This window comes from Rhinolophus ferrumequinum, chromosome 3, assembly GCF_004115265.2.
Source record: "Rhinolophus ferrumequinum isolate MPI-CBG mRhiFer1 chromosome 3, mRhiFer1_v1.p, whole genome shotgun sequence".
NCBI lineage: Eukaryota > Metazoa > Chordata > Mammalia > Chiroptera > Rhinolophidae > Rhinolophus > Rhinolophus ferrumequinum.
Genome location: NC_046286.1, coordinates 74,367,530 through 74,380,625, shown reverse-complemented (window position 1 = coordinate 74,380,625; position 13,096 = coordinate 74,367,530). Strand labels below are relative to the sequence as shown.

Genomic DNA, 13,096 nt, shown 5'->3' with positions numbered 1-13,096 from the left:
ACTATAAACACAATTTCTTTCCCATTTTGGTAGTAAACATGAAAATTACCACACCTAAAGGTGGAATACCACTTTCACAAAACATTTGATCAAAGATGAAAAACTCAGTGATAAAATTAATAGAAAGAGTGGTATGTGATGTTAAAAGCTGATGATGTGAAACAATGATTGAGGACCAATTAAGTTTAAATGACTGAATTTACTCTCAATGATTATCTTTAGCAACATGGACAACCCTTAGCAACTATGTGGTAAGTTGGTTTGCAAATCTTTTAATCAATTAAACTGAAAAATAATAACCCATATGTACCTGTGGGGGGAAAAAATGTCAGGGAAAAAAAGGAAGAGAAAGGGAGGAAAGGAAGAAGGGGATTTATCTTAAAATATTTAATTCAAATTAAAAAAAAAAATTCTGATCTCTAAAACATTTACATTCCAGAAAGGAAAACTTGTTTAAATGCTGACATTACAATAGGCACAGAATCAGCTATTAGATCCTAAATAAAAAAATATTTCTATGCCAGTTGTCTACAAATTATGATTCAAAAGCAAACTTCAAAAACAACTAAATCCATTTTCTTATTTGCTACCTAATTCCACCAGAGCTAACTGAAGACATCATAACCACAGAGCTTACAGATAGGAGGAACAAGGTGATCTGTTTTTGCTCATTTTTTTTTTTACCCATTTCCAGACAGAAGAAATTAGATGAACTATATTTGTTTTCAAAACTAAAATAAGAAGCCCCCCAGTTTTTCCTTTAACTTTGAACATAATTGACATGCATAATAAAACATTTTTATTCATTTAATATGTTTGGCCCAATAGCTTTAAGAACTCTGAAATAGTCTCTTTCAGGCTTCATACCTATATAATTTTTACAGCATCAAAAGAAATTTTCATTGAGGTAGGTACAGAGGATTTATCATCAGGAGGCATATATATGCCTATCATGTATGCATGTGATTTTTAAAAACACTCTACAAATGTTTTTGAGTTACAAAACGTATGACACATTCTAGCTTATTATCCTATGTTGGGTATACTATTCTTGTATTTGCACTTTTCCAAGAACCATGATTAAGAATGAAAGGCAGAGGAAACTAATCACTTCCTGTCTCCAAATAACGTCATATCCACTTACGCTTAATTGATTTACAAGCTCAGATAAATGCTATTTTCAAGCAAGTTGTGAATTATGTCAAATGACTTTGAAAAAGCAAAAAATAAAACCATGGCTTAACTTGTTAGTGAAGGAAGGCAACTCATATCAACTTTCCACTCTGCAAAGCAACTCATCCACATAAAAATAGTCAAAAAGGACTTCATTTAATTAGTGATATGTAGACTTTTGCATAGAAAAAAGGTTACAAAGTAATGCACAAAAGACTAGGTACAGTAATTTTAAAACAAATATTTAAAAGTATAATTTTGCATAATGTTTAACATTCTCAGGTTCATTGCTTTCTCCACACAGCAGAGAAATGAAGTGCATAATAATACATGCTGTGTTTTTATCTTTCAAACATAAAATCTCACGTGTTCAATTTCAATGTATTAAGAGATTATTTTGTCATTAAACAAAATAAAAAAAACAAAACCAAAAACACCATTATGTAGCACTAGTCTAGGCATGGGCAAAAATAATTTCTGTACATCCCATTGCATACATTCATCTTGATTTGGGATCAAACACAATCGCGAGCTTGACAAAGAGCATTTAAAAATCATGGCTTTTCTCTTCCCAATGCTCTCTCCCTGTCTCATCACCTCCAGAAATGCAACTTCTGCCAAAAAAGGTGACAAGAATAGACAATGCTCATTATCAGGACAAAACGAGGAGGATAAATATGTGAAACAGTCCAAATGAAACTGAATAAATTAATCTAAGCTTTTATAAACTGGAGTTTTCAAGTTGGCCTGAATCAAATAGCCTCTGGTGGGCATACAGTAGGCAATGCTCCTAGGTGCACTCTCTAAATGTACAGTTTATTTAAAGAAGCACCATATTTTGAGCCATGGATAAAAAAGTGCCTGGGGATTTGTTTGCAGGCAGGGCAGAAATACTTGTTAATCTGAGCACTGATGGAATAATTGCTTATACCAATGCATTGCTGAATGTCATCACTTGGCAAGTCTGTACAGAGAAAGCAAACTAAGATAAAACTAGGCCTTTCAACTTGAAAATTATTTTCAGCAATCCTTTTGGCCAATAAAAACCTGTTGGTTTCAACAGAGTACTCTTGTCTGGCATCGTATGTCTGCAGCTTAACACACGAAGTCTGTCCCTTTCCTTTCTTAACCTAACCTCTCCACTCTTTACTTGTGCAATGTTCTACGTTCAGAAAAAAACAAAACAAAAAACTTTACTAGCTCAGGCACTTAATAAAAACAAATATTGTTTTTTTTTCCATCTAGTTTCAAGAGAATTCAGTCAGGACATTTTTCTTCTCCAACTCAAATATACTGATGCATTGCTCGATGGTACAGTCCATATATTTTCCAGGAAAACTCTAAATGGAAACAAGTGTGAAGTTTTCAAAAGTTGCTGATATCAGTTATCGAGCTGCCTTAAACAAAAAAAGAAAAAATAGAAAAAGATAATACCACATTTCCACTTGTGAGGTTTGTGTCTCAAATAGCTTTATTGTTCCTTTGTGGATCTGTAGACATCTGCATGGCTACCTCCGGGTGCAGAGGTTTTAAGCTGACTCTGAAATGAAGGACATTCAGTTACTATTGCAAGAAGTTCACTGGAAACTTAAAAAGCACCCACTTCTGTCCCCCAGGGTCGGTAAGGTTTACTGTTTGTTCCACTGCTTGTCTGCTGGGGACTGGACGTGGCTGACACTGACAGAGGCGGGCTGATGGCTGTGGCCGCTGCCACTGCTGCAGCGGCGTTTGGGGGGAGCATGGGGAACGCCCCTGCGAAGGACAGAGGGAAGCTGTGTGCTGCTGCGGTGGCCGCTGCAGCAGCCGCATGGACAGTGGCTGAGAGGGACAAGAGAGAAGTGGAGAGGGGTGGCACGCATGGGGCGACACTGCCCGTCGACGGCATCCGAAGGGCAGAATCTGCATGGGCAAATGTGGCCGTGAGGAGAGCAGAGCCGTGGGCAGGAGGCACTTCTGAAGTTGTGGAGAGGCGGCAAGGCGTTGACTCCGAGGCGTGGAGTCCGTTGGGTTGGAGCAGGGCTGCGGGGAGATGGTGGAAGGCCGCCGCCCAGTGGTGCGGATGTAGGGGGTGGTGGTGGTGAGCCAGAGAGGACGTCATCGCCGCCGCCTCCCGCTGCGAGGCACACGTGCTGAGATGAGAAACCAGTCGCACCCGCAGTGGATCCGAGGAGTCCAGGCCTTCCACAGAGCTCAGGTACCTCGCCACTTCCGTTAAGCACTCTCGGAATCCAATGCTCATGAAGTCCATGGCAAGAGCATGTGCGTCAAAGTAGCCTAAAAGGGGGTTTGAGCAAAGTGGGGGCCAGGAGACACAGCGAGACAGAAAATGATCCCATTACTAAGAGTAACCACCGACCATGCTCCACTCTGTCCTTCGGAAGAGTTAGGTAGAATGACGATCCTTTCTGAGAATGTTGCCTGCTATTTACGGTTGTTAATTTTTGCAGAAGTTAAGAAAGTGTACCTTACAATTTGCATGTGTGGCAACTTTGGCAATGCTTTATACTACAGTTGTTCTTGCAACCAGATATCACAGTGGGGGTTAAAATTAAGAACATCCATCTTTCAAACATTTCCAGGAATAAAAAAATAGCGTCTCTCCTTTTGTATTGTGGCATAGTGAAACTCCTTAGTCTAACTTTTTCATGGTAATACAGAGTTCCAGTCTCTCTGTCTCTGTCACATGAGTTGGAGATTAAAGGCTTTATCTGAAACACCCTCACTGTCTTTTATAACAGATTTGAAACGCAGGTTAACAGCCTTAGCACTTTCTAAAAGAGGACTTTTCTCGAACCATCACGTATTATATCTTAACAAATTAAAAAATGCTTCTTGACTCATAGTGAGTTTTTTATCAACAAAGTGAAAACATCATGGCATTACTTTGCACGAAAAAGTTTAATAAAAATAAAATGATTAAAAAATATTTTTGGTTACTAATTTGAAGATCTTGTTTTTCTATCAGGCAATATAAGGCCGCTTTGCTGATATAAACTTACTATAACTCTTACTTTTCTTGAAGATCAAATATATATTCCCTTCACTGGTTAGCTTACTTTTTCCTGGCATCCACCCAAGAAAAAAAATGTGTGTTAATTGTGTCAGTGTTTATGCATTCATCCCCACGCCTAAGGTTACTACCATAAAAATAGCTGGAGCTGGGTCACAGCTATGAGAATCCCTTTTTACTCAAAGATAATACATTAGAATAGAAAAACAGTAATATCTGATTATTATCAGTGTCAATTTAAGAATACAGTAATAATTAGGCACTTGGGGAAATGTCACTATTTTGAATGAGTGACCTCCAATATGTAAAAATATATCCTTTTCAGATTTTTTTACCATTTGTAACTTTTTTTTAAAGTTAATTTTCAAATTATAAGTTTAGTCTCTTTTACAAGTTTACTCACTTTTGGGATGTCTGTATACATAAATGAGAAGTACACATTCAAACAGTTATTTTCATCTAAGGCATTTACTACATTATCCTTGTATTACCTGTTTAATTTATCTATTAATAATTAAACTATCTTATTCTGTAATCAAAGCACTTTGAAAAACAGTAGTCACAATTTCAAAATCCTAAAGCTAGAACTCCAACAGAAATTTGAATGTCAAAAAGACATTTGGGGCAAAAATATACACTATTAAAAAGTAACAGCACAGAGATGAGATAAGAGAATATCATGAAATGTGGAAGATCAGCAAGAAAAATAGTTATCCCAGAACTTCGGCATAGTTAGCGACAAAGCCCCTGGGATTAGGAGGAAAAGCTCTTGCTAAAGAAGCAGGCTCCACAGAAAGATTTCACACGAGAATCCTCAGATTCTCTGTGGGACTTTTCAGACTTCCGACTTCCATGAAAGAAGGTGGGAGATAATCATCAGAGTAGACAGAGTTCAGAAACCCAGAGGGATTTAGAAATTTAGGTTATTCTACTAAATCCTCCTAGAAATGACTGCAGTATCAAGATAAGACTAACGAATTGAACCAACAGAACTGGAACCATAGGAGCTTCCAAGAATTTTCATGAGCAGGCATGAAATAATTGAAATTTATGGTCTGCCAGCTATAGGTTGCTGTATATGGCAGAGTTCTCTGTTGCACCTTAAGGAATATAAATTATGTAATTCCTATCCTATTGGTGAATACATAGGGAAATGACAATGAACCACTGTCTGCTGTGAATGGATCCTGGGCCAAAAATAATAGCACATGGGTCCATTCCACATAGTCTGTGCCATCACTATGCTATGGCTTTAAGTGAATAAACTCACAACAACCTTGTGAGGTGGACACTAGCACTGTCTTCATTTTACCGATGAGGAAATTGGAACTCAGAGCAGGTTAGTCATTTACCAGTGTCAAAGAGCTAATACACGGCAGAGCCAGATTTGAAACCAGGCACCCTAACTGCAGAGTCCATGCTCTTCACCACTACACGGTGAGGCCCCCATAGCAGTTGTGAGTCTCAGATGGTGCGAGCCCACAATGCCAGCCCCCAGTCTGCAAGGCCTACACGTTCTCCTACTTGATGACCTTTCTAATGACCTGGCAGTCAGGCCACTAGTATGGTGCTTGCCTGGAAATGTCGTTGATAAACTATTCTGGGATGAATTTTCGGACTGTTCAAGTAGCCAAGAATAGCAACTGAGTTTTTATAATAAGGCATAAGAAAAATATTCCTCTTTAGAAGTATAGCTCATGCCAAATATTTGAAACCCTGATAAGAATTCTTAGTCTTGTGGCTAACAACGCCAAGGGAGGCAAAGCAATCAAGCAACTTCTCTTGCACTATCCCTAACTCAGTGGTTCTCCTAATATCCTGAAGTAGCAGGTGTAGAGACAGAATCATGGGGCCTGTAGAGCTCAAAGCACTGGGGTATGCCTCACAGTGCAGCAGTGTCCTTTGTACTTCTGCCTCAGGTCAAAGATGAGGCAGTGGCCAGGAAGGGCTGGATCCTTGGTTTTTAAGATTTCACCCAGTTCTCTTTTCCATTATGTAAGAATGTTTGCATCCTACGCTTAGGGTTACATTTAATGAGTAGAAATCTCAATTCCATGCCCATTCATTCAGGAAGATTCCTTGAGAAGGTGCAACTGAAGGTAAGTCATACCATGTGGGCTTCCCTATACAATGATCACCCCCGCACCTGACACAGGTGAAAGATCAGGGCTGTGTTCCACAGGTCCTCAATGGTATGGCCACAGTGGAGTTAAAATGGAAATATTTCCATACTACGTGGTAACCAGCTACTTCCCTCCAATTCCCTATTCTGGCCCTGATCTAGTACAAACTATGACATTATGTAGTGAAAGGCTGGTGCAGAGCACAGAGAAGCCTCCAGGGGGTAGGTGCAGCAGCACTTAGCCCCTTGTGGTACCCTGTCCTTAACCAGCTGTGAAATATATTAAATAACTCCTTTGGCTAAGATGAATGGCAAAGGCTTGCTTGAAGGGTAAAAAAGATACAAAAGAGCGAAATCCAGTCTGAGTGATGTATAAGAAACGGAACAATGAAATCTGTATGAATATTACAGCTTTAAGGATCTCAAGTCTATTTTTAGCATAGGTAAGGGTCCAACCCTGACCCCCTGGACAATTTTTCCCTAAATCACTATCCAGTACAAAGGACATCTCTCCAGGACACTGGGCTCAAAGCATCTGCTTCTGTTTGCTCTCCGCAGGAATGACTACTCACATTAACAGTTTCCAGCACAGATTCACTCCCTGCACTTCGAATGCTCTGTCTGATCTAAATCTAAGATGAACTGAAATCTGAAAACAACAATGAAAGTAATTTTAGAGTCACTTCTTTTAGAATAGCTGAATTATACTGAGTCCAAGCTCTGGTTTAATGAGGGGTTCAGGGGAATAGAAAGAAGAAAAAAAAGAAAAAGATTGCCTCTAACCTCCTGTTTATGTTTGGATGTTTGTGTGTTTGTTTTGTCTTTCTGTACAGATTTCAGCATGCACTTCTGAAGTCCCAAACAAATCTCTGACCAGGCTGCCGTGAATGAAGCTTTACTCCCACAGTATTATGAAAGCAAACACAAGCCTAGGGTCAAGTGCTTCTTTTGTTCCAGAAGTTCTTTCCCACGAGTTCAATCCTGCCATTAGCATTGATTTCCACGGCTTTAATCTGGGACCTTCTATCTCAGCTTGTTAAAGAACTGTTCAGCTATGACTTCCTTATAATCTTAGGAAGAAAAAGATGAAAAAAGAAAGGTATAAAGTGGGGAAAATGAAGTCACCTACTTACCTTTACCCCCGGTTGCCTGAAGCATCTTCAAATGATCTACTGTCATTTGAAGTATTTCGGCTTTTTCTAACTTTGCAGATCCCTGCATAATCAAATAATAAAATCTTATAAGTCCTATGGAAACTATTTTGGAACATTTTACACTGGATTTTCAATTTTCCCTCTCACTAGAAAAGTTTAAGTTTAATTTTTTTCATAGAAAAACCTGAATTCTTTTCAAACTTTACATGAAAACACTAATTACTATGTCACACCCAATCACAGATATTTCCCATTTTAACTATTAAAGACTGAAAGGCATAATAATTTTTTAATCATAAGAATAACTATATTCCCAATATCACTCCACTAAAATCATTATAATTGTGAAAATCGCAAACTTCACATCCAATCAGTACCCTGGTTAATAATACACTTTATTTTATTATCCAATTACATACATCCAGTAGTCCTATATTATGCTGAAGTCTAGACCAGTTGAATAAAATCTAGAGAATAAGGAGATAAGATCTTAGCAAATTATTGTTGAAAGTAATTTTTTCAAGTAGAAAATTCTAACAAGTCTTTAAGGTAATTCATATTAGACCACTGGTAAGCAGAACCAAAACTGCAAAAGGGGATTTTTAATGATTTTTTCCCCCAATAATCACCAGCAGGTGTCACTGTGAATCCCAGGATCATAAACAAGAAAGCATAATTTACTTACCTTGTAAGCATCAGAAATACTTAAGGATATTTGAGTCCTTTAAAATAGTTCTTAATAAAACTGTCTTGAAAATATATTTTTATGTCCCTCCCCCCTTTTAAAAAAAGGCAACCTCTGGGACACCAAGTGAAATAAAAATGTGCTACCTCAAACTCTCAGAGTGCTGTGGGTGGCTTCAATTTCCTGGAAGAGCTAAATAATTAAATCAATATGTTTTTCTGAAAAGGAAACTGAAGTTATTTCAGGTTCCTATGCTTTACTTGTTTTGTGAAAATTATCAGCACCCAGTACATGGTGAGAATGCCAGTTATTTAAACTGCTTGAAACAACACCCTTCTAATCATATTGTGACAGGGCCAGCTCAGTACGGGTTGGTAGCCAAGCCTGGCAAATGGGAAAGTCTGTGTTTATGGTAACTGCCAAACAACTGAAGTTTGCTTTTAAAGTTTGTTTTAAGTCTACATTTAAGGGAAAAAAATCTAACATACCAAGAAAAATAAATCACCAAACTAACTGTGCCTCATAACTGTGCTCATAACAGTACTCAAAGTAAAAACATCACTGATGACTGATATTTTTCATTTTCAGCCTATTGTCATTTGAAAATGTTACCATATCAAAACTATAATTTCCACATTACATTTAGTTTATCAAAGACAGTTTCAAAATACAGAATGGGTGGCTTTTTTCCTCTTAAAAATGTATAATCAATAGCATATTACATCTTGTACTTCTGTTAATGTTCAATTTTTCCATGAAGATGTATAGTAGTTTCAGTGAAAGTGACTAATAACAAAACTGCAGTCTGGATAATTTCCAAGGGCTTTGTAGGGCTTGCTTTATAATGTTTGTGAATCATGAAATAAACAACAAATGTAATAAACAAACAACTGCTGTATTATACTCTAAATTGAAAGTATTTTCAAAAGGGGTATGATGCCACATTCTTTGAAAGATGCTCTTAGAAATCTGTGCCATCAACCATGGCAGCAGGAGAACAACTTTTCCAAAACGACAAAGAAAGATTTAAATATTTGGTTTCCTACTCTTTTAAGTGGGCAATTTTTTTTTTTTTTTGTAAAGGAATATTTGAAAAGGGGGCATATGGCTAGTTTGATTTTTACCAAACTTCAAAAAAGATGTTGTAAATCGAACATCATTCTGTTAATCCAGGAATTAAAAATGAAACCAAGTCGTTTGGTAAGTAAATTTTTTTAGTATTATTATTTAGAAAGTAGAGCTACAGATATTACTTTCTGGGCTTTGGTAATTTTTATAATAAAAGCTTATTTTTTAAAAAACTATTTGAGACAAAAATGAAATTTCACATATATCTCTTTTTTTTGAATACTACATACAATTTGGTTTTAAACAAAACCACTACTGGTCTTCATAGAAAGAACAGAGAAAGCATGAACATTGTTACCCTTAAGGGGAAAATAAGCTCAAGAATGGAAATGTTTTTCAACTTCACGATGGATTATGTTTTTAATAGTTTTGCCACAACAAAGCATTTTATTGAAATCACTGCTCTGTGCCAGATCAGAGCACATATACTATTATTTTAATGAGCTTTAACAAGAACCCACATTCCCAGTTGAGAATCAGATTTTTTGAGATTTTTGGTGGAGTGGTAAGGGGTGAGGGTAGCTTACTTGTTTTTCAAAAGCAGTTGGCACCAGTCGTCTCAGCTCAGATAAACTATTATTTATCCGATCTCGGCGCCTTTTCTCTATTATCTATCCCAAAGAAAGAAAAACAACAACAAAAGTTTATGAACACACAAAAAATAAAATTATTCATAATGGAAAAACACAACTGTTACACACTAGGCTGGATTACATGAAATAAAAAGAAAGAAAAACCACATACCCCTCTTCGTTTCTTTCTTGCCATAATCTGAGATGTTGTTGTTGGAGAATTCGATCTAATCACAGAGCTAGTGCTTTGCCTATGAAATAGGAAGAGTATGTCAGGTGCTGTATTACCATAACAATTGTTTCTTCTGGGTACTTGATGGCATCCATTAAAGATTCAGAGTAATTGCACAGTTCAGGTTTGTGTTTATTCTTTATTCTTTACTCTTAACATACTATGCTTTCAGCCCTTATATCTCTTTGCAAGTAGGAATCATGCCTTTTTAAAAATTTTAATGAGTAATCCCAGATGCCAAATCCATTGGCAAAAACATCCCTAAACTTTCATTACGTCTCCCAGTGAAATAGTTACGGGCAGTCAGGGTGAGAAGTTAGACATTAGTTTCTTAAAAGTCAACTAATCTCTAATAGCATCCTCCTCCTCAATCCGGTCAGACACACTGAACAAAGCAAAGCTATTTTAAAATAAAGGCCATGTTTAGCACCACTACCAAACATATACAGTCATCACATGTGAAACTTGTACCTAGATGCAATCTTCAAAATAAACAGCAGTTATCTTAGTATTTCAAAACTTCAATTAGTCATATCTCACAACAGGAAAAAAAAAAGACAAATTTAATGTTTTGTATGCTAATCTTCCAAAAGAATGCCCCCAATTAATTGCCACAGGCACAAAAATTAAAATTAGATCAATACTACGCAGATAAATGTTTCACTTTGAAAATGAAACTTGTAGGTGAGTATCCTTGTGCCTTCAATCTAAACTGAAACCTCTAGGTTTCCTAACGAAAAGGTATTTTATATTGAAAGTTTAATCAAATTGTTACTTTGCCACTTACAATTTTTATCATCCTTTCTAGTTTTATTTGTTACTCTTCATAATTCATGGATTCTGTGCTTCTTTATATTCTCAAATTCTCCAGGTTCCTGTTATTCTCTTTCATTTAGAAATGTTGCACACACCAGGATCTTATTACCTCACCTTCTCACTTCTGGATCTTATTTCTGAATTAACTGTCTCCCTCATTCCCACACCTTTTCAACTGGTTTCGACTTTCACGTATTTTCTGTTTTTCTGATCTCATTTTTTAAGATGATACAACAACATTTTAAAATTAGAAGATACTTTGCAAACAATGTTTCATATAAATATCTTTGCTCTTGCTGATTTCAGGCTTTGGTTTGTATATATTAGAACAACAGCATTGAAAGAAAAAACAGTATTGCAAGTTTTCCAAAAGTAGGAAGAATTCTGCTTTGAGTGACAGCTGCAGATAAATAATTAAGGTGCTTCTGAGGATGCCAATTAGAAGCAATTATCATTTGACCCGCCTTGGCACTAAAATGCCTCGGTAATCTCCCTCTGTCACTGGAAAGTGGAGGTCTGGCTTCTGTGATCACGACCTCGATCTTTTCCAGACTTAAGAACAAGCAGTCACAGAGATGATGCCAGAACCGATCCTTACATCTGTCACTCACTCTCTTGTCAGCCAAGTCACACACGTCAACCTGGAAAGCTCAACCTACTTAGCCTTGACATCCGCAAACTGCTTTAATTTCTACAGAAAGGAAGTTATCTTTTTAGTTTCTTTAAAAATAAAAAAAAATCAATTTGTTTCTCTTTTCGCCTGGCCCATTTTGAAAGTGCTCCCCAACACAGTTTCAGGGCCGGGGGCGTCGCCCATCGCCGGGACGTGCCTGTCCGTGTACCCCACGCTGGCAACCCGGCACCCTCCCTCGCCAACTCCTGTATTCTTTTCTGTCGCGTCCTCGGTCCTCTGCGCCCCACCCCTACAGTGAAAACCGACATCCCTCGCCCCACCCAATGCACGCTCTGTGAGCGCCCACCACTCAGTTTCTCGGGCAAAACTTTCCCCGCTCCGTTAGGACGCGGCGGAGAGGAGCCTCGGGATTTCCAAGGAGCTGCTCGTGCACAAAGCTCCCCGACGCCTCGGGCTCCGGCCAGCTCCCGCCAAGCCTGAGCTCACCCCGAGTAATTGTTCTCGCTCCCCACGTCTATGGTCTCGTCCATGTCGCTCTCGGAGGTGGTTTCCTCGCAGGGGCGCTTCATCGCGGCGAAGACGGCACGGGGCGCAGCCCGGCCGGAGCCACGGACGCCGAGCCGGGCGCAGCGCTCTCCCTGCCTGCCTCTTCCCTCCCTCCCTCCCTCCCTGGGCCCGGGCAGGAACCGCTCCCGCCGCGGCGCGGTCGGCTCCTCGCGGATCTTTCCCACGCCGCAGCCCAGCTCCGCCGCAAGAGCAGGCGCCGGCCACGCCCCCCCGCGCGGGCGGGGCTACCTCGCCCGCCTCCCGCGCGCAGATCCTCACCGCCCCGGCGGGCACCGCCTCCTCGGGATCGGAGTGGCCACGATTGGCTGGGGCGAAGGGGCGGGTCCGTTCTCGCCCTAACCTGCCGCGAGGCTCCGGCGGAGGCGTGGGAACGCGGCCTTACACCTGGGGCCGTGGAGCTGCGCGCGGGCAGGGAGAGACCGCGGTGAGCGGGAGCGCCAGGCTGCTATCTCTAACTGGGGAAGCGTGCAGACGTGGGCGAGGGCGGGCAGGTGCGGGGCGGGCTCTTGGACCTCGGGGTTTGGCCCTCCTCCTCGCCCCGCCGTCTGCCGGTCAAGTTTCAATCCTCTGTTTAAAGAATAACCCCAAGCGCGTGGCTGAGTGTGAGCGAGTGTGTGTGACGTCGAGAGGCGCCGTGGCTAAACACAGCCTCCCCACTCGGCTGTCCCTTGTCTGGACCCAAACTGCTGAGTGGCTGACCCTGGCGGTCACATTTGCCCTCTGGGGGTTTTGAAAATCTTGAATCAAAGTTACTTTTCTCCGAGCAACTCTCGGGGCTACTTCCGCAGCCTCTGGGCTGTGAACAGATAAGGACGTGAGTTTCTCCGACCAGGTACCTAACCGCTGGCGGTCGGAGGGTCTAAGAGGTCGGCCCCCCACAGGGTATTCGATTTGCTCTAAATCAGTTGTTTTCATTTGACCAATGGGGCTTGGATAGTTGATCCTGCCGAGTAGACCGTGGGCTGGAGTTATGTCTACTCTGGTGGCAGGAAGGGCTAGAGCA

At 40.1% G+C, this 13,096-nt stretch overlaps 1 protein-coding gene across 2 annotated transcripts; it reads right to left on the bottom strand.

The window, feature by feature from the left end:
* On the bottom strand, window positions 1-12,260 carry HEY2 (hes related family bHLH transcription factor with YRPW motif 2). 2 transcript variants are annotated; one of them, XM_033103637.1, is made up of 5 exons: window positions 10,864-10,963; window positions 10,017-10,095; window positions 9,800-9,883; window positions 7,439-7,520; window positions 1-3,447 (listed from the first exon to the last, which is right to left on the bottom strand). In XM_033103637.1, exons 2-5 carry the CDS (start codon window positions 10,038-10,040, stop codon window positions 2,762-2,764), a joined length of 876 nt encoding a protein of 291 aa, XP_032959528.1. In that variant the 5' UTR covers window positions 10,041-10,095; window positions 10,864-10,963; the 3' UTR covers window positions 1-2,761. The 2 variants fall into 2 exon arrangements, with proteins under 2 accessions (XP_032959528.1, XP_032959527.1); XM_033103636.1 differs by lacking the exon at window positions 10,864-10,963 and adding an exon at window positions 12,013-12,260 and having other exon boundaries at window positions 2,627-3,447.
* Between the last annotated feature and the right edge of the window lie 836 nt (window positions 12,261-13,096).